This window comes from Hydra vulgaris, chromosome 11, assembly GCF_038396675.1.
Source record: "Hydra vulgaris chromosome 11, alternate assembly HydraT2T_AEP".
NCBI classification, from domain to species: Eukaryota; Metazoa; Cnidaria; class Hydrozoa; order Anthoathecata; family Hydridae; genus Hydra; species Hydra vulgaris.
In genome coordinates, this window is record NC_088930.1 from 29,082,501 (window position 1) to 29,107,500 (window position 25,000).

Here is a 25,000-nt window from a genome sequence, read left to right on the forward strand (position 1 = left end):
TAATAAAAAATAAAACATCAAACTAAATTACTTTATAATTTACTCTCATCTATGTAACCACCCTTGGCAACAATAACCATTTTACATATTCATTTCATTCTACAACTTTTCTAATTTGTCAAAGTATATGTGTATATATATATATATATATATATATATATATATATATATATATATATATATATATATATATATATATATATATATATATATATATATATATATATATATAACTAAATTTGTTTTATTATCTGTGTTTCTTCAGCAAGAGTGCTTAATGAATGATATCAGAATGATATATGTTTGTTTAACAAGATAAAGTGAAAAATAAGTACATAATGTTTACTACTAAAAGTTTCATGTTTTAGCAATCATCAGGTAAAAAATACATTATATTATTTTGCTAAAGTTGTTTTATTCTTGTTATACAAAAAAAAAATGTACAGAAAGAATTACAAATTATTGTTTGCAAGCATGCTTCAATTCCTGAGTTTTTTATACAATAACAACAAAATATTTTTAACAAAATAACATAATGCATTTTTTATCTGATGATTGCTAACACATGAAACTTTTAGTACTAAACAAGTAGTTAATTTTTACTTTTCCTTGTCAAACAAACATTTTTTTTTTTCAACATCTTTGCTTCTAACAAAGCTGCAAGCAAACACTATTAGAGTTGGAAGTTACTGAAAAAGAAAAGATGAAGTTTATAAAGCAAGAAAATGATAAATAAACAACTTAAAAGATTTCAAGTTATATGAATCAGGTAAACAAGATAAAGGCAAACTCCAAAGAACCAATAGTCAAGGAAAAAAACTAGACAAAAATTTTTTTTTAAGACCACTTAGGAACAGTCACAATAAAAGACTCAATTAAATGACAAGCAAGACAAGAATGAATTTTAGTAGATGGCACAAGAGATGCTAGCTCTTTAGATCAGCGCCTGTTATAATATTTATAGAAAAAAAGAAAGAGAAGTAACATTACGATGATATGAAAATGGTTGAAGGCAAGAGCAGGTCTAACTATGTTTACAATGCTTTTTTGCACTTTGTCTAAAAGAGAATAGTCATTTGGAGATCCCCTCTAGATATAGCAACAGTATTCCATACAAGGATGGATTTGAGATTCATAGAGATAAAGAATAGATTCCGAGTATATTGAGTATATTACCTTTCATAAATATAGATCTAGATTGTCGCAAAAACAATTAGCTGAAAAAATTGAGTTTTATCTGAGTTAAAGTTCATTAATCACTGAGAGCCCCATGCTGTAACAGAAGTAAGATCCTTTTCAAGCTTAAATGTCCCCTCCAAGCAATAAGAGAGTGTTGGCTTGTTATCAAGATAAAAATAAATAATAGATTGTTAGCAAACACCTTAGATTTGAGAATTCCTGGAATACCATTAATGGTAATTAGAAAAAGTATATGGTCAAGGATAGAACCTTGAGGAACCCCTGAAGTTACAGGAAATAAAGAATAGGGCTATCTATTAAGGATAACTTTTATACTACAATTGGTAAGAAAGGATTCAATAATCTTGAAGAAGTTACCTAATAAGTAAGAAGAGAGCTTATGAAGAAGATCAGCATGTCAAACTTTATCAGAAGCTTTAGAAATGTCTAGAGCAATAGCCTTAACCTCTCATCAACTATCTAATGCAAAATAAAATCTATTGGTTATTACTGTTAACAAATCAGCAGTAGAACGAGATGATCAAAATCCATATTGATGATCAGAAAGTAAGTTATTAGATTCAAGATGAGAGATTAAGTGTTTGTTAATTAAAGACTTAAGAATCTTGCTTTTGATAGGAAGAAGACTAGTGGGACAGTAGTTAAACAAGTCAGATTGCTCTCCAGAATTGTTTGAAAATAGGGATAACAGAAGCAGCTTTCCTGCAGGCTGGAAAACAGGATACTGATAAGACTTTGTTAAATAATTTTGAAAGTATACGAGGTGTGTTCAAAAAATACTCGGAATTTTTTTTTTTCAAAAAAATATTTATTTATTTGTCTACATCAATGTTGGCTCCTTCAAAGTAGTCCCCATTTGATACTATGCACTTGTGACAGCGCTTCTGCCAATTCTTCAAACTCTTCTCAAATTCGATCTTTGAGATAGCCTTTAGTTCATTCAACAATGCACTTTTAATGTCATCTATGCTTGTGAAACGACGACGTTTTAAGGTTTTCTTCATTATTGGGTATTAGAAAAAGTCACACAGAGCCATATCTGGTGAATATTGAGGGGATGGAGCATGACTACGGTGTTGTTTATGGCCAAAAAATTACGAACAAGCAATGACAAGTGAGCAGATGCATTATCGTGGTGCAAAAGCCATGAATTGTTTTGCCATAAATTATGGCATTTTTTTCGGATTGCTTCACATAAATGTTGCATAACTTCAAGGTAATTATTCTTATTAACTGTACTCCCTTGTGGTAAAAACTCATGATGAACTACGCCATTATAATCGAAGAAAACAGTAAACAAAACCTTAACATTTGATCGAACTTGACATGCTTGTTTTGGTCTTAGTGATTCAGGGTGCATCCATTGCAACAATTGTGCTTTGGTTTTTGACGTCACAACCGTACACCCATGGTGTACGTCATAACTGTACACCCATGGTGTATGGTGGTGATGAAACCGTACCATGTTTCATCACCAGTTATGACCCTTTCAAGCAAACTTGGATTGTTGTTGACGTCATTTAGCCGCTCTTGAGTGATGTTCAAGCGATTTTTGGTCAAAATTCAACAGTTTTGGAATGAATTTTGCTGCCACTTGTTTCATGCCCAAAACATTTGAAAAAATGTTATGACATGAGCCAGTTGATATTCCAACTTCATCAGTAACTTCTCTTATTGTGATTTGGCAATCATTCATAACCTTTTTTTACACTTTTTTCACATTTTCATTGATTATTGACATGGGTTGGCTAGGTCAACCGGAGAATTCGTCATCCACAATATCTTCGCGGCCATCTTGGAAGCGCGTATACCACTATTAAACACTTGTTTTTTTCATAGCAGACTCACCATAGGCATTTCAACCGGTCATGATTGACCGGTTGAAAAAAAATCAGAGCTTTGCAAAACAAGGTTTGACAAATAATCAGGATATAATTTGGAAGTTGCATATACTAAAATTTTATAAAATCATTCAAGTTTTGAAAATGTGTCTAAAATAGTTTTATTTTTTATGATATGCTCACTTTAATTCGCATTGTTGACGAATATTAAATATGGCATAAATTATACCGTTGATGAATATTATATATGACGTAAATGATTTATAATATCTATTCATTTTTTTCTTGACTTATTTAGATTTCTTTCTTTTTGCTGTTGGTAAAAATCCTTTTTTTATAAATGATTTAAGTTCTTATTTTATTACCATTTTAATAAAAATATTTAATACATCATTTTGATAATGTACAAAAATTTTTGTATTTAACTAAGAAGATTTTATTTTTCCACTGTACTTTTAATTTTGTTTTTCTTTTCTTCATATCTGCTATATATGAATGATTTATAGTTAATTGTGTGTTTGCACTTTTTTTTCTATAATAGGATTCTTAAAAATAATATATATATATTTAGTAAAAATTTTGTTACAGCGTAACATCAGCAGTTTTTATAGTAGTGTTTTATAAAACGATTGACTTCTTAATATTAAAGATTCAGTTTACCGTTAGAGAGTTAACAACTTTATTGTTAACTAATTAACATTAGCAGTTTTTAAAATGATTTTAATGAGCAGAGAAATAAGATGTGCAATTATTTTTCTTTAATATGGTTAACTTTAATGATTAAAATGCTTATTTTGTTATTGTTTGAAATAGCTAATAACTCTTTTTCTTCCAACTTTTTTTTTTTTTCATTGAACTCTTTGATCTTATTCTTTCCTTGTCTTTCTTCTTTTCTTGGGTGTGTCCGTCAAAATTCTAGTTTTTCCTTTCTTACATTTCATGCCATCCAATTTCCTGGGGCCGGCCTTCGGATATGGTCTTACTAAATTAGGTGTTACATTGACAATATCCCTAGTCTGGCTTTTAGATGGAGATTCCAGTTGAGATGGCCCAGTGACTTCCACATTTGAACTTGTACAATCCTCTACACTTTGATTTTCTTTTGTTGAAGGCAATACAGTTTTAAGATTTTCAAAAAAATCTCCAACATTTTTCTTTTTGAAACTTGTGGCTTGTGAGAGACTGGTAGCTTCTGGTGTCCTTTTCAAAAGCTGAGGTTGTCTTTTAAAAAATCCCCTTATCCAATCTTTAGATGCAAGTTTCTTATCTGTCCAGTTGTTTGGTATTTTTTATCAATGGGAGTGGTGCATTTGTAAACCAATTCATGTGCCTTCAGTTTTGACTTAGTTTAATTGATGTGACATGATATTCTGAAATTTTTCTTCTCCATCTTTCGTGAATATTTGAGATGATATAAATTTAGAAGAAATATCTTTCACAACGCCACCCTGCTTTATGTATCTTTGAAAGTTAGACCTGGTTATATCATATTTAATCGCAGTAGTTTTAATTTTTCCTCCTTTAGAAACCTCTTCCAATGCGCTCAAAATTACATTGTCCTGAAAGGAAATGATTAACCATTCAATCCAATAGGCATAGCAAAAAAGCACAAACGTATGACACCAAAACACACTTAAAAAAAAAAGGAGCATTAGGCATGCCCAAAACTCCCTCCTGCCTGTGTGCCTTATGCTCCCCATAACCTCACTTTTCAAATAGAGTTGAATAAGTTTATTTTTATCAAATGTTGAATCCTAGTTGTCAGGTAAATATAATGCTCATTAAACACAAAATAAGAAATTAACACAGATGTTTAAACTTTCTTACAGATTTCTTTGTTATGTTTCTTCAAATCGCAAACAAAATATTTACTTCTGTACGCAACAAACCATTAAGCGCATGTAACTTGACAACCAAGTGGAATGACAGCTGACACTTTTGATGAGCGGTTATAAAACTATAGTGCTGTGATTGAAAACAAAAAATATCTAGAATAGATTGTAAGAAATGAGGGGGTGCCAAACCTCTTAACTGCCCAATGCTATCCTACCTCCCCTACTTCAATATTTTTGGTAAAATAATTCATTCCGAAAAATTACTTTACGAGCAAAAAAATTAACATGCAACCTTTTCTGCATTCAAAGAACTTATAAGAGATATATGATAAGGTTTTTATTCAAATGTGTATAATTGATTGCTCAGTGGTTTAGTGCTGTTATCAGTGTTGTTTCTGGGGGTTTAAGAGGTAGCATAATAAATGTTGAAATCTTTTCAATCTTGCTTATATTGTAGGAAAAAAATAATAATATAGCTGAAAGATTTCCAGTTGTTAAAGTAAAATTTTAAAGTTTTCTCATTTTCTAGATATTTTGTATACAATTGCTCCATATACTGCCTGCAAACTCAGCATATGCTAAAGGCATTTACACTTACAGACACATGTACATAATGCTATACAAATGGCAGAACTAAGAAGATCTTGGACCATTAAAAACTATAGACCTTAGCTATAAAACGCTAATCTAAAAGTTAAGCCAAAAAAATTTTGCGCAGTGATGTCAGGTTGTGGCAAAAGAAACTTTTTTTATAGTAAGTTTTTTTTATTTTATTTTTGCCACAAAGTGACGTCACATATGCATAAATTTTTCATCTCCAACGATTTATGAAAAAGCAGCGTCTGTCATTATTAATGGTCTAAGAAGAAAATAATTTTAGCAATCAGACATAATTTTAGCAATCAGAAATTATCAAGAAAAAGGCTTATCTAAAATTGATATTTCAAATTTTCCATCTGGATGAGACAATATGTTTTGTGTTTTTTCAATCTTTTCAGTTTTTTTAAATTCAATAAAATAAATACAAAAATTTGAAAATACTAGTGTTTGTGAGATATTCGGACAAATAAACAATTTATCACCAAAACGGTACGCTATTACATACGTAAATTCTATAGATCAGTGGTTTAATGTGCTGTCATTGGTATATCTATATATCAATAAATTTTCAATTTTTTCAATCTGGCTATATATATTTTATAGCAAAAAAGACTTGTTATTGCTAAAAAATGTTTCTTTTAGCTACAGGATTTTATTTTTTTATTTTTGCCTACACAGCAACACTTTCTGGAGTAGCAGGACTGTGTTAATAAAATTTTTATTTTCTAAGTTTATTGCTATAATTTTTTCAGACCATCCACAGCTTATTAGCACTGAGCTCATTAATAACATAAGTATCTCAATCATGACGCATATGTGAAAAGTTTCTCAGGGTGTTTTGATGTTTTTAGAATTTTTAGCTTTTTCAAAAATTCTTTTGTTTGTTATAGTGTCTTTACATATGTTATGTATATAATATCCATAAAACTTCAAAAGTGATTTATATTGTATTAAAAAAAAATTGAAAAAGATTTAAAAAAAAATCGCTTGTGGTAGGATTCGAACAAGTTTTTTGTTCAGAAGCTCTGAGAGCTATCCGAGTTTGCTGGCATGGTGACAAATGTAAATTTATATAATAAATAAAAGACTTAATAATAATACGCAAAACGGAGATAAATGCTATAGATCAAAATTAAGGAGATCTTGCTGCAGCTTTCAAGTGAAAGTAAAACTGCAAAACTTGATTTATATTTTTATTTTGTTTTAACATTATATAATTTGAAATTTACTCAAGTTAAATATTTGCATACACTTTGGTTCACGTTTTCTTATAAAAAAAAGTGCTGCGACTCTTTCTCGCCATTACCTCAGTTGCAATGGCTGCCAAGTGTCAAACTTGCTCAAAAGTGCACTACTAACAGCAAGATTAAGTTCAGCAATAATATATAAGATTTGAAATTTTAAATTTAAATCAACAATCTGTACTGATCAACAACAATTGACAAATCAATTTCAATTGATTGTTACTTTAAATTAGTAGCATAAAAGCTTTCAGAAATAGATTTTAAAAATGTCATCATAAAAGCACATTTGAGTCAAATTATTTGATTATTATTAATTTGTACTTGGTTTTTAACTTTTTTAAGTTAAGAAGATACTGTTTAATATTCAGTTTTGAAGCTTTAGATATTGCCTCCTTTGTTCATACAAAACTTAACATGTATCACACTGAAAAAACTATCATTTATCAGAAAGATTTTTAATAGTTTATCCTTTTAAAGCAGTAGTTAACACCAACCAACAACTTGTTGAAGAAAAGAAAAGAGAGTAGTAGTAGTTTAGTAATAGTGGTAGTTGTAGTAATAGTAGCTGTAGTTGTAGTTGTAGTAGTAGTAGTAGTAGTAGTAGTAGTAGTAGTAGTAGTAGTAGTAGTAGTAGTAGTAGTAGTAGTAGTAGTAGTAGTCATATAAATAATGCCTACTCATGCATTTTGGCATGAGGCTGGGGGCATCTATTAAAGAAAAAAAAATTTTTCTTCCTATGCGGTGGATTTAAACTCACAGAAATGTTTAAATAATAGCACTGAGAGCAGAACACTTAACCACTAAATTACTGAAGGTATATCTAATATAAAAAAACCCTTTTGTAAACTTTTTATATTGATTAGTATGAAAATGGATATGATTGTACTAAGTACATAAGATATGGTCCATAAATTACACAAAGCTAAATTTAATTATTAAACATAACAAAAAAAAGTTTTTCTTTGTGGAGTCTTTAATTAACTATTATTAACTTTTTACATTAACTTTTTTTTTTTAAAAAAAAGATGTGGTATTCAGTTAAAAAGAAGGACATTTTTTTAAAAAAATATATCTTTTTACTTGTGATTAAAAATTTTTTTTTTTACAGTTGTTGTTTTTAAAGTACTCGTCTAAAATGTGTCAGCAGAAGGTTTACCATTTTTTTTGTTAAGAATTTGCTGTAGATTACTTTTGTTTGTAGATTACTTTGTTTATTCTATGGATATGTTGCTTATTTCTTTGTTGAAACAGAAAAGTTGATACATGATCATATTAAAAGATAGAGTTGACATATTTGACATACATAGCTCTCGTGACCTGTTTTATGGGTTCTCTTTTGCTAGTATTGTATTATTTCCATGTTAGAAAATTATAATTTATAGTTAAGATTTTTTACATATATGGTAACAAAAGTGAGTTGATCAGTATGTAATGTCGGAATTCAATACTATTCAAGTCTTTTTCTTTTTTAATGTCTTAAATATCTGTTGTTTTACTTTTTTTGATATTAATGTAACAATTTCATAGAATACAAATTATAATGCGTATGCTGTCCTTCCACTTCATAGATTTCCATATTTTTCAATACTTACAACCAAAAAAAGCAAAATTTGGGTACTAAGTCTAATGCCATTAAAAATTACCAAGATGTTTACAATTATTTGAGTTTTTTCCTCTTAAAAGCAATGTTCAGCTAGCAAGTTTTTGTGTAATGCAAACAACCTGTTAGAACACTTAATCCCAATTTTTTTTCCATTAGTTTTCTAAATTTAATAGTTCATTCATGATGTCATGAGTCACTTAAATTAATCACTTAATTTTTATCGGTTATAAATTGTAATACATTTTTAGTTAATTTTTTTTTTGAAAAGCAGCCTTATACTGTTTTAATTTATGTAACAATCAAAATTATAAGTTAGATAAAGATTTTCAAGAAATTCAAAGAGAATACCGATGTTGTTGAATAATTTTATTATGGATCCAAATATGAAAACAAATATTATTAACACATTAAAGTCAACAAGAATATTCCTGTTTAATGCAATCAATGTTGATTATAAAAAAGTAGTTTAACAGATTCAATTGAATTCTAAGATTGATAAAAATGAAATGAATCTTACTAGCAAGAAAAATTTTGGGAACATTTGAAAACAATGTTGCACCTGAAGTATTGGAAGAGTTTGAAAAAATTAGAAATAAATAGGAAAAACTGAATTCAGATAATTGTTTAATTTTTGGAAAAAACTAACTGACTAAAATTAAAATAATTGAGTAAAATTGGTTTATTAAATGTGGCATCACAAAATACCTATTGGCTGAATAATAAGGTAAAAAGGTTATACTAATAATAGACTATAACCCTAAAATTGCTTCTTTTTTAAATGCAAATAATTTATTTTGCAAGGTAGCATAGAAATAGTATTTTAAAATTTTTGAATTTCTAAATCGGTGTTTTTTAAAAAGTTAAAAAGACAAACAATAAATCAATCATTCGTTCTGAGTATTATGAGCATAATATAAGTTTTTATTGTTAATGACAATGACAAAAAAAAACATAGTAGCACAAAATAGCAATAACGCAATTAAATGTAAAAACTCGTTTTGTAATGTTACCAGGAAATGAAATTATTTTTACCTCAATTAAATATGGAGCTAACTGAACCTGCGTAAGAAATACCCTCTTATAGACATAAACATATGTGTAGGGAACATAGAATCAATCAAGTTTTATTACAAAGCCTATTTTTCTTAATTACATAATTAGGTAACAATTCTAAAACAGTCATGGCATGTATATATAAATAAGCTATACTTCTTAACATTTCTAGTGAACTGATAAGAATCTATATATGTTCTTTAGCAAAATGTTGTAGCTCTTTGCTTTCAAGCTCTTCACTAAGTTCGTAAAACATAGTAGACAAACATGCGCTCATAAAAACTTGTTTTTATAAACTAAACAGCTATAAAAATTTTTTAGTTAGCAAGGACTGGCAAAAATTACTTAAAACAATGAGTTAAAAACACAGCTTTAATAGTCAAAGATACAAAAATTACTTGAAACAATGTGTTAAAAACACAGTTTTATTAGTCAAAGATACAAAAGCATAGAACAAAAGCAGGCCAAAAAGTCAAACAACTCAAGAAAATTATATAAACAACATATCAAAATATTATCTTTTTAATTATATAACCATAATTTAATGCAAATAGGTAAAAAAAAAAAAAAATTAGATTGCAAATTTTTTATTAAAATAAGAAAAAATAAAAGCAACAACAAAAAACTGTTTATCTATGCTCAGCAATATTTTCTTGCATAGATATTTTCTTAAAAGCTTTGTGTCAAAACATAGAAATGAGCATTAGCAGTGGTAAGTTTCTCAATATATTGTACAATATATAAATTAATTGAAAAGCACTTATCAAATTTTTTTATTTGACATGGTATTTCATAAAAATAGACTTATCACAAATATTTCTTTTGAGTCTTTTCTGAATTGATGAAACACCACATAAAATAAAAAAATTTGATAAGTGGTTTACCACTAATTTATTGTTGCTTTTTTTTTAAGAACATTGAGCACTGTTTTGTAAAAAACATTTATAATTATTTGTATATATATATATATATATATATATATATATATATATATATATATATATATATATATATATATATATATATATATATATATATATATATATATATATATATATATATATTATAGTTCTATAGTTTGTTGCATTTAGGAGTACGGAATGAAAAAAATTATTCTTATGCCAACAAATATGTCACTATTAATTACTTTTAATTACTTTTGACTTTCGTCCAACATTTGCGTGTTGTCAGAAAGAAAAAACCATTAATTTAATTACAAATTAATTGTTTTTTAAAAAAACCGCAAAAACGCAAATTTAAGGGTTTGGTTGGGGCAGGCAGTCTATCAATTAATAAAAAAAAAAATTCCGGTCTTGCATTTTAATTTTTACTTTTTGTCAACAAAATATGGAAAAAACTTTCTGACAACATATAAGAGTTCTATATATATATATATTTTTTTGAGATTTAGTAACTTTTCCTGATGATCCAGCAATGGTGAAACTTAAAGTTAAAGAAAAAAGTTAGATAAGTGTTTTTTACTAATTTATTATTGCTCTATAACCGCAGATAACATAAATAAGACTATTATGAAAATAGTCTAATCTAAAATATCTGCGGTTATTGAGGGGTAAAAATCATTAATGTCAAATTGAATAAATGTACAGTAATTTTTATTTTCAATTATGGAGAACCAATTTATAACATCAGTGGTATTTTTCCACTGTTGCAAATTTAATTTATTTCTAAGAATATTATTAATTTTGTCCAATTTAATTTTGCTTACTATGAAAATATTTTACGCGACAATATTACTAGTTCTTATGAAAAAGCCCCAAATTTTTAGGGGCTTTTTCATAAGAACTAGTAATATTGTCGCGTAAAATATTTTCATAGTTTTCTGTTGTGAGCTGGTAAATATTATTTGTTTTATCAGCAAAAACCAAAATATTAGGGTTTGATTTATTTTTTTTAACATCTAACTTTAATTCTGTTTGAAATTCATTTTTTATAGGGCGAAACTTTATTATTTTAATTAAATGTAATAGGTCATTTTCAAAATTTTCCAAATCAGGTATAAAAGGTGATGTTATAAATTGGTTCTCTATAATTGAAAATAAAAGTGACTGTACATTTATTCAATATGACATTAATGATTTTTACCCCTCAATAACCGCAGATATTTTAGATAAGACTATTGAATTTGCAAAAAGCCACACAGTTATTCCTGATGACACAATCCGTATAATAAAACATTGTAGAAAAACCTTACTTTATTTTAATAAGGAAACTTGAAAAAAGAAAAACATACATGACTGCTTTGATGTAACAATGGGCAGTTATGACGGAGCAGAAATTTGTGAATTTATTGGACTATATATTTTAGATTTGTTAAGTAAAATAATCAATATAAAAGATTTAGGCTTTTATTGCGACGATGGTTTAATAGTAATGCGTAGAAAATCTGGTCCACAGCTCGACAAAATTAAAAAAGATATTATAAAAATTTTAAAAAATATTGGCTTTCAAATTGAAATAAACATAAATTTAAAAATTGTGAATTTTCTTGATGTCACATTTAACCTCTCTGAAAATTCATATAAGCCTTTCAAAAAACCAAACGATGAACTATTATATATTAGAATTAACTCTAACCATCCACCCCAAGTTCTAAAACAAATCCCGATTTCAATTAATAACAGACTTAACCAAAACTCCTCAAATGAAAATGTATTCAATTCCTCTAAACGAATATTTGAAGATGCCCTAAAAAAAAGTGGTTTTGAAAATTTTGAACTAAAATTTGACCCTGAAAAAAAGAATACAAAAAAACGAAATAGAACTAGAAATGTAATTTGGTTCAACCCTCCATATAGCAAAAATGTTTCCACTAAAATAGGAAACGTGTTTTTAAAATTGGTCGATAAGCATTTCCCGCGATCTAATAAATTACATAAAATTTTTAATCGAAATACAATTAAAGTTAGCTACAGTTGCACAAAAAATATGGGAAGAATTATAAAAGGTCACAATAAGGCTTTGTTAAACAAAAAAAGAAATCCTAAATGAAAAAACTACAGAAAATTGTAATTGTAAACAAAAAATCAATTGTCCAATGAGTGGAAGTTGTTTATCAAAAAATGTGGTATATAAATGTGTTGTTTCCTCTAAGAATGTACCTGATAAACAAAATATTGGCATAACAGAGGGTGAATGGAAAAAACGTTTTGCCAATCATAAGCAATCTTTCAAGAATAAAAAGTATTCAAAAGACACCATGCTGTCAAAATATATATGGGAATTAAAAGAAAAAAATATTGATGATTTTATACTGAATTGGTCTATCCTTAAAACAGTGCCTGCATATAACAATATTTCCAAAAAATGCATACTATGCCTACAAGAAAAATTTGAAATAATTACACATGCAAATCAAGAATGCTTATTAAACAAAAGATCGGAATTAATTTCTAAATGTAGGCACGAAAATAAGTTTCTCCTGAAAAACTATAAAAATAAATGAGTCCAAATAATATTTACATTAACTACCCTTTTTAAAAAAAACATTTAAAAAAATAGCATAAGTAATCATTTCTAAAGAATTCTTTTTATAATAGTGTCAGCAAATTCCATAAATGTGCGAAAATTTTTAAGCAAGTTAAGCAAGTTCCTGTAATTTAATTTTTGGTATAAATTGAAGTCTTATTAATTTGATCATCCATTTCTGATGAATCTTTGTTGATGAAACACAGTGTTAAATGGAAAAAATTTTTGTTAAGTGATTTTCTACTAATATATATATATATATATATATATATATATATATATATATATATATATATATATATATATATATATATATATATATATATATATATATATATATATATATATATATATATAAATATGTGTATTTTACATATAGTTCTCAATGTTCTTAAAGAACAGAGCAATAATAAATTAGTAAAAAACACTTATCTAACTTTTTTCTTTAACTTTAGGTTTCACCATTGCTGGATCATAAGGAAAAGTTACTAAATCGAAAAAAAAATTCAATTTATAGAAAAAATTTTTTTACAGAAAGTTATAAATTATTATAACTTAAAATAAAAATTTTTTAAAATTAATATACTTACTGGATTTTTTATATCACAAATAAGCAATTTCTTGACAAATCATTTTTACTCACTCCAAAAATTACATAAAATTGCATTCAAAAATGCTATTCATATAAAGTTTAGTACAGAGATTGTTATTTAGTAGATGGTGAGGGAAACTTTAACCTTGTGTTTGTGTTCTTTCTGACATAGAGTGAACCAGAGATGTGCAGTTGCCAGTCAATTTAACATTTCTTGTCCATGATTTAATAATCTCTTCTATCAACTGTTACTTGTTTGTAATCTTTTTCATATCAAGCTTTAAAACATGGCTATAACATACAACTTACTTACAGAAACGATCATTATAATTATAATCTGCGTTGAGTGCTTAACATCTATATCATAATCTGCGTTGAGTGCTTAACATGCTGAACAATGCAGTCTTCTCTCATTTCCTCCCAAACTTGTCATTATACATACTGCACTTGCTGCTCTGAACATTTAAGTAATACTTTCATCATTAAAACAACTATTTCACAATCTTCCTTAGTCTAGGAGCGAAAGTGCTTCACCCAGTTGAGATGTTTAGTTTTCATGTGAGGAATTAGTTTCTGCTTTTTCAATGAACAAAAGGCTTTAAACCCCATGTCAAAATTTTTCTTATAACTGTTCTGTCTAGGGTTGAAAAATTTTGGGGGAAAATTTGCTCAAAATTTCTGGAAATTTTTTAATTTTTATTTTAATTATATACTACTATGTATTAAAGAAAATTGCAAAAAATTATGCATCTAATTCTCTAAAAATGAGATAACTGTCATATTTTTCAGGCCAAAATACATAAGACTAAAAAAACCACATGTCTTTTTGGAGAAAATTTAGTTTTATATTAAATTTTAAGGTTAGTTAAAGTTTCTAAATCATTTAATATCTAATAAAAAAAGAAATTTTTAAAAGACGTAATACCTCCATCTTCTTTTTATATATTCATCTTTTCTAAAATATTTATAGTAAGGTTGAAAATTTCTACTAAAGCTTAATAATTCCTGTAATATATACACAAAAGAAAACTGTATAATATTAAATGTTGAAAAACCGAGTTCTTGCTCACCGCAAAAAAGTAAATAAAAAACTCCAAAATAACACTCAACTACCAACAAATAAAACTTTATGATAAACTTGGTCATCTAGGCTTTACATGGTATGCAAAAAAGTTCACCTTCTGCCTCACTTAATTGTTTAATCATTGATCGCTGAATAACCAATTTCTGCGCAGTTATCCAAACTTTAATTCAATCTGAAATCCATTTTGCAACTCCATTGTCCAGTTATATAAAAATGACTATTGCAAAAACCTTTGACACAATCTAAAATAAGTTGTGAAGCTATTAATAATTGAGGATATCCTCAATAAAAAATAAGGAATGGTTATAATTTATGCTATGTTTTGAAATATTGAGGACTTCAGTGCGTTTCTTCCAACTATATCAAGCCTTTGCATTAATATTTTTAGATGATGAAGTATTGACTTTCTATCTGTAATTATTGTATTTATTTGTGGTTATTGTATATATCAATAATTACACAACAAAACAAGCTAAATTTATTTATTCGCCTGATGAACAATAAAATGACATTTGATATTGTCAAATCACAGCTAAAATACAAAACAGCTTCACAACATATTTTAGATTGTGTCAAGGGTTTTTGCAACAGTCATGAACTAAATCTAGAGAAAATAATGCAAAGTAAAAAAATTATTGGCCTAATAAATGTAATTCCTGAAACAGTTCTTCAAATTCTAAAATGTGCAGTTGAGTGCTGGAACTAAGAAGAACAATCTTCAAGGACATTGTTGAAAAAAAAACTCCTAGATGATAATGTTTGAAAAATCTTGAGGAAAGAAAAAAGTTTAAAGATTTTTTGTTTATCCCGAATGAAACTTAAATTTACCTTACTTGTATAGTGGGGGCTTAACAAATATATTTAAAAAAAAATTATATATATATATATATATTTATGTATATGTATATATCTGCATAAATATATATATATTTGTATATGCAAATATATGTAATATATATTTATATATTATATATATATTATATATATGTATATATATATATATATATATATATATATATATATATATATATATATATATATATATATATATATATATATATATATATATATATATATATATATATATATATATATATATATATGTTATATATATATATATATATATATATATATATATATATATATATATATATATATATATATATATATATATATATATATATACTATCTGTCATCAGAACAAAAGTTTCTGACTGGGATATTAAATCTTGTTTGAATTTATTTACTTGGTCATACACTGTGTCTAAAAGATTATGACTCAGGGCATAATGGTTAGAAGGTGACCATCCTGGTCAAATCTTTTTAAAAAAATTAGTCCAGAATGTTTTATAAATCTTTTTAAAAAAATTAAATAAGAATCTTCCAACATTATAAAAGAGGCTGGCTGTTGCGTAAATTGCTCTTGCATATTGTATGTTTCATCATACTCTTGTGCTGAAACTTTATCAAAAAATTACGATATTGATTACTAGTATATATAGAGTGATTTTGATTACTAGTATATATAGAGGTTGAACAGACAGCCTTTTTTTTCTTTCTAAAATATTTGAAAAAGAACATTCTTGTAGATCAGAATGTAATTCATTATCAGCCACACTCATTGTGAATTCCTGACTTTCTCTTAAAGCTGGCATAATTGTTGTCACAGCAATCATTAAAACATTTTCTTTTATTAAATCTGACACACCTACATCATTTGTTGTATTTGTGTGAAGATCAGTTAAAGATTTAACTAGTAATATTCCGTTTTTAGTTTTAGGAGCACAACTTTGTTTCATAACATCTGTTGCAAATTTTTTTTTTACAGCTTTTGAAGATTTAGTACAATCTGTAGCTAAATGTTTTTTAGTTCATGTTTTGTGTGCAAAATTTTGCATTGCAGTATGTGCAAATAAATGCTGTTTTCCCATTTTGACACTTTCCAGACTTGATCAAATTCTCATATTTTAGTTGTAGCTAAAAATTTTACAGTACAAAAATAAATAAGAATAATTTAAAATTAATTTAAAATCTTATTTAGAAAAGCAGTTCATATCGACTGCAAACCTAATAAATAATTTATAACCAATAATTAAAACTATATTATTAATATTACTATAGCTATACTACTATATTATAAAGTAATATAATATAATTGTTGCAATGTTTTTATTGTTATTATATAAATATAAATATATGTATACAGGGTGAATGGAAAGTTCTGTCAGTACTTCACAATCAATTTATTTTTAATGTAATATACATAAACTACTGAAATTACAGTAACAGATCAAGTAACATATGTAGTGTAAGTATACCAAGAATTATTCAAATCGGTCTCCTTTTTGGTTCACTGTCAATGATAATCGATGACGCCATGATTGTATGGTGCCACAAATGGTTTCCATAGGAAACTTTTCCCATTCGCGGATCATCATTTGTTTCATGGAGGCCAAGTTGGGATGTTGTTTAGCATTGACCTTGGACTCCAAAATACCCCACACGCAAAAATCAAACGGATTCAGATCAGGAGAGGACAGAGGCCACTCATCCTTAGCAATAAACCTAGGGCAATTCTGTTGGAGCTATTCTTGTGTTGTTTTAGCTGTATGAGCTGGTGCTGAATCCTGTTGAAAAAACCAGTCTCCATTGGGATATAAAAAATTGGCTTCTGGTTGCAAAATTGCCTTCAGGACACTCTCTTGATAAGATACTGCATTAATTTTGGTGCCACGTTAAATAAAGTGCAATGGCAATTTTCCTTCGTTACACACTGCTGCACAAAAGACAATTTTAAACATAAGAAATGATCCTCACCACCTAACTGTTTTAATATATAATATACAAATATTTGTGGTTGCGAAGCAACCTTTCATCAGTTAAATCTTACCTCTTGCAAAATTCACCAGACTTCACTATTCCTTCTTCAGATATCAGTGTTAAAGGGTAATATCCAAATATTAGACTCATATAGTCACATACTTGACTTGGGGGTACACATATGCATCAATTCACCAATTTGATACATATACTGCCACATGAATTAGAATACATGAGTTATAGAATATAAGTTATAGAATAGTTGATTTAGCAACACTTCTTTGTAGCAGCAGGCTCTAAGATAGTCAATGTAGCAGCACTGCCTTGTATTAGCAGGTTATATGATAGTTGATGTTGTAACACTCAGGGCATATGGTAGTGGTGTAGTGGTAGAGTGCTTGCTTCATAAGTTTCGAAGTTTCGAATTCGATGTATGTCTGTATGTATGTATGTATGTATGTATGTATGTATGTATGTATGTATGTATGTATGTATGTATGTATGTATGTATGTATGTATGTATGTATGTATGTATTTATGTATGTATGTATGTATGTATGTATGTATGTATGTATGTATGTATGTATGTATGTATGTATGTATGTATGTATGTATGTATGTATGTATGTATGTATGTATGTATGTATGTATGTATGTATGTATGTATGTATGTATGTATGTATGTAAGTATGTATGTGTAACTGACATTATAAACTGTTAAACAGTAATTTATGTTGAAATATTTATTATTTTTTGTTCATTGTAAAAATGAAATCTAAAGTACTAACAATCTCAGCTAATTAAAATAACTAAAATAATTTCTAATTAAAAAATTAAAAGCTAATTTAATTTCCTCAGCTAATTAAAATAAAGATAAAGATATTGTATGAAATAATAAGGTGCTATTAAAAACAATTAGTGTTTTGCTGGCTCTTTACTATAATCGATAAGTTTTATATGACTTTTGCATTTTTTTAAAATTAAAAATTAATTAAAATTTAACAATTAACTAAATAAAATATTTAAAAAAAATATTTTTTTAAGATAAATGGCCTCATTAAATGAAACTGCCTAAATAAGACAACAGTATTCAAAATATGGATAAATTAGAGATAGAGAAAAGTATCATGGTTAAGGTAATAGTGAGCATGATAAAACAATTTTAGTAGATGCTAACTTTGGGTTTTGTATACAATTTCAAGGTCAGTAACGAAATTAAGATACAATTTCCATTAGAAATGAAATAAAGAAGTAGAAGACTAATAAAATAGTGAGAATTATTTCTTTTCAATATTTGAAATTATCAGAACGTCAAACCTTGTTTTAAAGAGCTTTTTCAATCTTTTTTTTGTGTTCGTTCTGCTTTTCATTTCTATATTTATGTCGTTTTGTCGGTGCTTTGTTTCATGACAGATGCCTATTTATGAACTTCTGAAACACTTTTTGTTAATATTTACTTTGATATGTTATATTATTTTGTTTATTTTTAATTTTATATTTTAGCTCTTTAAATACAGAATCTTGACAATTAGTTTTCTTTTGTTTCTCTTCAACTAATTTTCTAAAACTTCCAACCTTGACTAGACTAATGCTCTATACTTGTTGTTTGTCAGAATTGATATTGTGATATTATTTGACTTATGCTCTATACTTGTTATTTGTTGGGAATTGATATATAGACTTATGCTCTATATTTGTTGTTTGTTGGGAATTGATAAAATGTTTAATACAGCTGACTTTAACCATAATTATTAATACAGTTGACTATTAATATCTCAAACTCTCAGGGGACCAAAAAAAAAGTTTGGGATATAGAGAGGATTTTGGCTCAGACAAGTGTGGAAGTATGGACCAAAAATAAAGTTCAAGATACACGAAAGTTATAGATATTGAGTAGTCGAGATATTGAGAGTCAACTGTAAATGAATTAATAAGCTTGAACTTAAATGATATTGAAACTTTAAAAAATCCTAGACACAATTTTGAATTCAAACAAAATTTAAAATGAATAAAAGCAACATATAGATCAGGATTATTTAACTACCATTCACTTCAAAAACTTTAAGAATTAAGTGCAATAACTTTAACTGTTTTTAAATACAAAACACTGTGTAAACACAAATGTCTTGCAATTCTGATAGTATAAATAGTAATTTTGTTTTGCAATATACAAGAAATTATTTTTTGTCTGTTACAAAGTTGAAGTTTGTTGAATTTTTATTCATTTAAAAATTCAACAAACTTCAAAAAAAAATCTCAATAGATTATATGAAATTTTTTCTAAAATGTTTCGTACCAAAAAACCATATTTCATTTTTATCTTATGTTTTAAAATATTCTCAATATAATTTCACCCAATGTATTAGAACTAATATAAATCATTGGATCTGATTTAGATTTTTATATATAAAGATAAAAAAGTTTAATGTTTAGAAATCATTAGTTTATAAATGAGCATTATAAGTTAATGCTCATTTTTTAAAGCAATATTTGAATATTATTATTTGCATTTTATAGGAAACGTATTTGATATTATTGAAAAAAACAAACAGTTTAATTAAGAAGGTAAAAACAAAAGATCTATCAATAAAGAAATTTAAAAAAATGCAGGCAAAATATTCTTATGAAAATAAAAACTTGTATGTTTTTTTAATTTTGTTACGTGTATAAAAAATTATTTATTTTTTGATTTTTTGTGACATGTATAAAAAAGTATATATATAGTATTTCTTTTTTTGTTACATGTATAAAAAAGTTTTTTTTTTAATAAATGTAAAAAATGTTGTTTGCAGGTTACATAATTTATCTTTACAACTTAAAGAAAACATTAACTTAAAAGGTATTTATTTACCTAAAAGTTTTATTAAGTTTGTTTAAGTTTATTAAAAACTAATTGTTTAAATTGTGGTAAATATTGTAAGTTTTTAATATTTAAATATTGTAAGTTTTTAAGAGTTTTTTTATTTATATATAGTTAAACTACATAGTTTAGTTGTTTTATTATTGTTAGGCACATTTTTTTTTAACATCTTTACTTCCAACAAGGCCTTAAGCAACCACTATTAGAGTTGGAATTACAGGAAGAGAAAAGATAAAGTTTAAAGAGCAAGATAAGGATTCACAGAATACTTAAAAGATTGCAAATTATATGAAGCAGGAAAACAAGGTGAAGGGAGAGATTTCCAAAGAACTGATGTTCAAGGAAAAAAATTAGACAAATAAGAATTTTTGGAGCACCAAGGAACAGTCACAGTAAAAGGATGCGTCTTAATTAAATGATGAGTAACAATAAGAAACAAGAGAGAATAAGTTTTTTTATTATTAAGATTTTAATATATAACAGTTGTTGTTGTAGTGACCTGTAATAAAATAGATATATGTAGTTTTAGACTTAATTCAAATACAATAAATGCTACAACAAACAACATTTTAGTAAGTTAAAAACACAATCATAATATAACTGCTAAATATTGATTGCAAAGCGTTTAGTCTTAAATAATGATAAGAGATGTCAGAGTTTGAGTTCACACTATAAATATAATATTCTTTTCCGTTTTGAAAATTCTCATTATAGTGAGAATCAGATTGGCCTTTTAATATTGCATCCAACTCTTCTTATGAAGTCTTTATAAAATTCAGATGTAATATCTTTATTGATATATGTTATATTGATAAAAAATGAGCTATGAGGAAAAAAGGTGTTCAAATAAGTCCTCATTCATTCTGAATTAAATTTTTGTCACAAATAATCCAGCAGCAGAATAGGCTTGCTCAGACTTAATACTTGTTGGAGAGAACTTCATAGACCAACTTTTCCTTTGAAATTGCAAATATTTCAGATTTATTTCTTTTTTCAATTTTGATGAAAAATAGTTTGTGATTTTCTTATTTCAATATTTTTTTATTTCATTTAAATAGAATATATGGAAACTTATATTTTGTTTTGGATAAAAAAATCTAAGTACCAAAAGTTTCTACTGCAGAAGAGTCAGACATTAAAAATGACAAACATGTTTTTAAAAGTGTTGATAATATTTGGGCACCTAAATATTGAACTGAATGGTGGGGTGATCTACTGCCAAGTGCACTAATAAAATCTTAACACATTCAACAAAGAGTTGAAAAGTGTAAGATCTTGTTTTGCAATTGGCTTCCAATAATCAACAATCCTTTTTCACCAAAATTATTTAAGTCAATCATGAGTTAAGAGATTTGTTACATCATATTATTAGAAGCAAATTAAAAAGGCAAAAGAAATGCGTTCTACAATCACCTTATACAAATGGTTTCTAATACTTTTACCACCACAAAAAACATTCATTTAATGAACTTGGTCTGCTGCATAGTACATAGAAACAAAAATCTTAAAAATATGTGAAAAGTTAATGCACTTCCTCTTTATATATGGTTCAGGATAAACTAGGTATTGGTTTAGTTTTTTTCATTTATTAATAAAACTTAATGCCAATGCCAAGATGAATTGCTTGGCTCTTTTATTCCTGCTTTAACCAAACTGTAAGTTTCAGATTTAACTAATTCTCTATCATTTTGAGAATAATTTCAAGATATTGTGGTCAACAATCTGATTAGTAAACAATTGAGGAAGTTCAAAATATAGAGGAATATCCTATTTTATCATAATATCTGATGGGATAAACTAGGTATTGGTGCTGAGCCTCTTCAAAACGCTTGGAAAGCAATGAATTACATTTACTCGCGTTACTGTAATTGATACTGTAATTGTAAGTTTTTTTATAAATTTTTTACTTTTTAATTATTCTTTTAAATTTGTACTTTTACCTAAGTATATATTTTTTTAAGTATTTTACTTTTTACATTTATGCTACATTTTAAATCGCGTTACTGAAAAAAGAAAGTTATTACGTATTAGTGTTATTTATTATCACAAAAAGTATGATTTAATTCTTTTTGATAAAAAAGCCTTTTTTATAACTTTGTTTTCTAATAGTTTTCACTAATGCTTTATGTAAAGTTAGAGTTCGTTCACAAATTACGTCACGTGATAGTAAGGGAGAGGGAAGGAGTTAGCAATTTTGTGACAAATTGTAACTAGGGGAAGGGGAATTTTTTGACACAAATTTTAGTGTTAAATCTACAAAGGCGTTTCTTTTAATTAAAATTAGCCAAGCATAAACCCTCAGTTGTTGTATCTGCACTCGACTACAGCTATTTCATGACTACAGCTATTTAAGTTATATTTTTATCAAAAATTTATTATCTTCAGAGGTTATTTGCATGTTCACTGCTAATTTGTACTCATTAAAGCACTTATTCTGTAACACTTTGAAAAATATAAACAATTAACAAATAAAACTGTTAATGAACAACAATAATAATTGAAAAACACATTGAGCTTCTTTGAAATAAAATATCAAAATCAAAAAAAAAAAAAAGGAGAGTCAAACCAGATACCTAGTCATCCACTCCTCCTAACTAGAACATTTAATCATCCACTCCTCCTAACTAAAAAATTTATTTATCCACTCCTCCTAACTAGAAAATTTAATCATCCACGGCTCTACTTCATTACATAGATATTTAAAATTTACAATTTCTTTTATGTATAAATAATATTTTTACTGAAGAATTATCTGTAAAAATAATGACTTTCAAAGTAATACTAGTTAATAACAATTAAAATTAGCTACTTTTTACTTTTACTTAAGTGAATTTTTCGACTGGTTCATATATTGTTCCAAAACGTTTTACCTGTACTACCAAAACCTTTTGGCAGAGCCGTGGCTAGGCTCCCCCACACACCCCAACTGGGGGGGGGGGGCAGCATTTTTAGGGGCCCTTTTTGTAATTTGAAATTATTTTTTTTTGTATTTTTTATAACAAGAATATTTGAATATATATATAGTTACTGTTACTATTAATAAAAAAATATGGCCTTTTAAACACGATATTACCAAAATTAAGCAAGCGTGAAAAAAGTAACCAAAAAAAAATCAGAATAATAATAAAACTTTAAAATGTAAAACTTAAAAAATTAGAAAACTTTTAAGGTTATAGTTACTAATAAAACATTTTATACATGATACTGTTTCAAATGAAATAAATAATTGGTAATTTATGAAATAAATAATTATTAATTCCAGTATATCAGATATTGTTTACTTGTACTTGAATAAAATTTCACTCAAGTAACAATACTTTTACTTGAGTACAAAATTTGTTTATTGTTTCCACCTCTGTATTCGACGGCAATATTACCTGTACAGAATGTTTGAAAGCAGATAAATCTGCACCAATATAAGACACCTGGACAATGTTAAATAGAAGTTATAAACCATTTCAACCATTGATGAACAATAATTTCCATATAGAGCTAATGATAAGTTCCTAAAGTATATACTATCTAAACTGCCTAAATATGGAATCAAATATTCTGGGCTTGTAATGCATCAAATGCTTACCCACTACAAGGTTAGCTTTACACTGAAAAACTAACAGATGGTCCCCACTATGTAAATGTTGGTCAGCAAACAATTTTTATTGACCTGGTCAGTTTGTATGAAGGCTCTAAAAGAAATGACACCACCAATAATTCCTTTCACAATATGTAACTAGCTAAAGTATTAAAACTTTAGTTAATGCTGTCAGAAAATTAAAAGGTTCCTGTAACGTAATATACAACCTGTATAATATAGTCATACTTCTTTGTCATACTCCATGCACATGATGGGAGAAATTAAAGTGGCACAATCAAATAGCCAGAGGTAATCAAATACTACCATCAAAGGTGGAGGTGATACTGTAGATAAAATGATATGTGATATGTGATAATATTGTGTTGGGATCTTGGCTTTTGTTTGTGATGAAAAATCAGTATCAAATAAAACAAGTAATAAATATAAAAATGAATAAAAACAGTTTCCTAATTTTTCTTTATGTTGTCATTTAAATTTGTGCTCTTTTCTTTAAAACTAAATATTATTTTTAAAAAGTATATAAAATACAATTGTACTTTATATATTTTTGTATGGAAGTACAAGTATTTATTCATGAATTACAGTAATTATCTTAAGAATTTATTATTCTACTTTATGTATTTCATTGAAAAAATAAATAGAATTTACAAAATTCATAAATTTCTTTTAAATTCTAGGATTACATTAGTTTATTACAGATTTTTCCAACGTTTATCCACCCCATGTGTGGATAAAATGTGAAAATAATAAAAGATATAAATATTAGATCTTGGTATCTAAGGATTGCATTTCCTAATTACTATTTTTTTGTATTCGTTTAGAATTATACAATCTATATATTATATATAAAATTATACCATCATAATATTCATAACTTTAACTTAATATTCATTGAATAAAAAAAAAAAATTAACGCTTAGTTATTAATATAACTTATATTATTAATTTAATATATAATAAATATATTAAGTTTATAAATTAATTTTATAATTTTACTTTATATTTTATTTTGTTTCTTAAATGTAATTCAGTTAACAAATGTTTAATTAATTTAAAAAAATAGCTTAGTTAGCAAGTTATTTGTATATGATAAATAAAAAACAGCTAAGAAATTTTGATTTTTTATAGATTATCTAACTGGAAAGTGTAAAGAGAATGAACTCCAAGTTGAAATTTCAAAAATTGAT

At 26.6% G+C, this 25,000-nt stretch overlaps 1 protein-coding gene across 1 annotated transcript in view; it reads left to right on the forward strand.

The window, feature by feature from the left end:
- Positions 1-25,000, forward strand: part of LOC136087568 (coiled-coil domain-containing protein 89-like) — a 43,372-nt gene that overhangs the window by 3,344 nt on the left and 15,028 nt on the right. The window contains exons 2-4 of the mRNA XM_065810701.1: positions 19,876-19,997; positions 20,151-20,197; positions 24,942-25,000. The exon at positions 24,942-25,000 is cut by the window's right edge and continues 69 nt beyond it. Coding sequence (XP_065666773.1) covers positions 19,876-19,997; positions 20,151-20,197; positions 24,942-25,000 — 228 coding nt within the window. The remainder of the gene's footprint in view (positions 1-19,875; positions 19,998-20,150; positions 20,198-24,941) is intronic.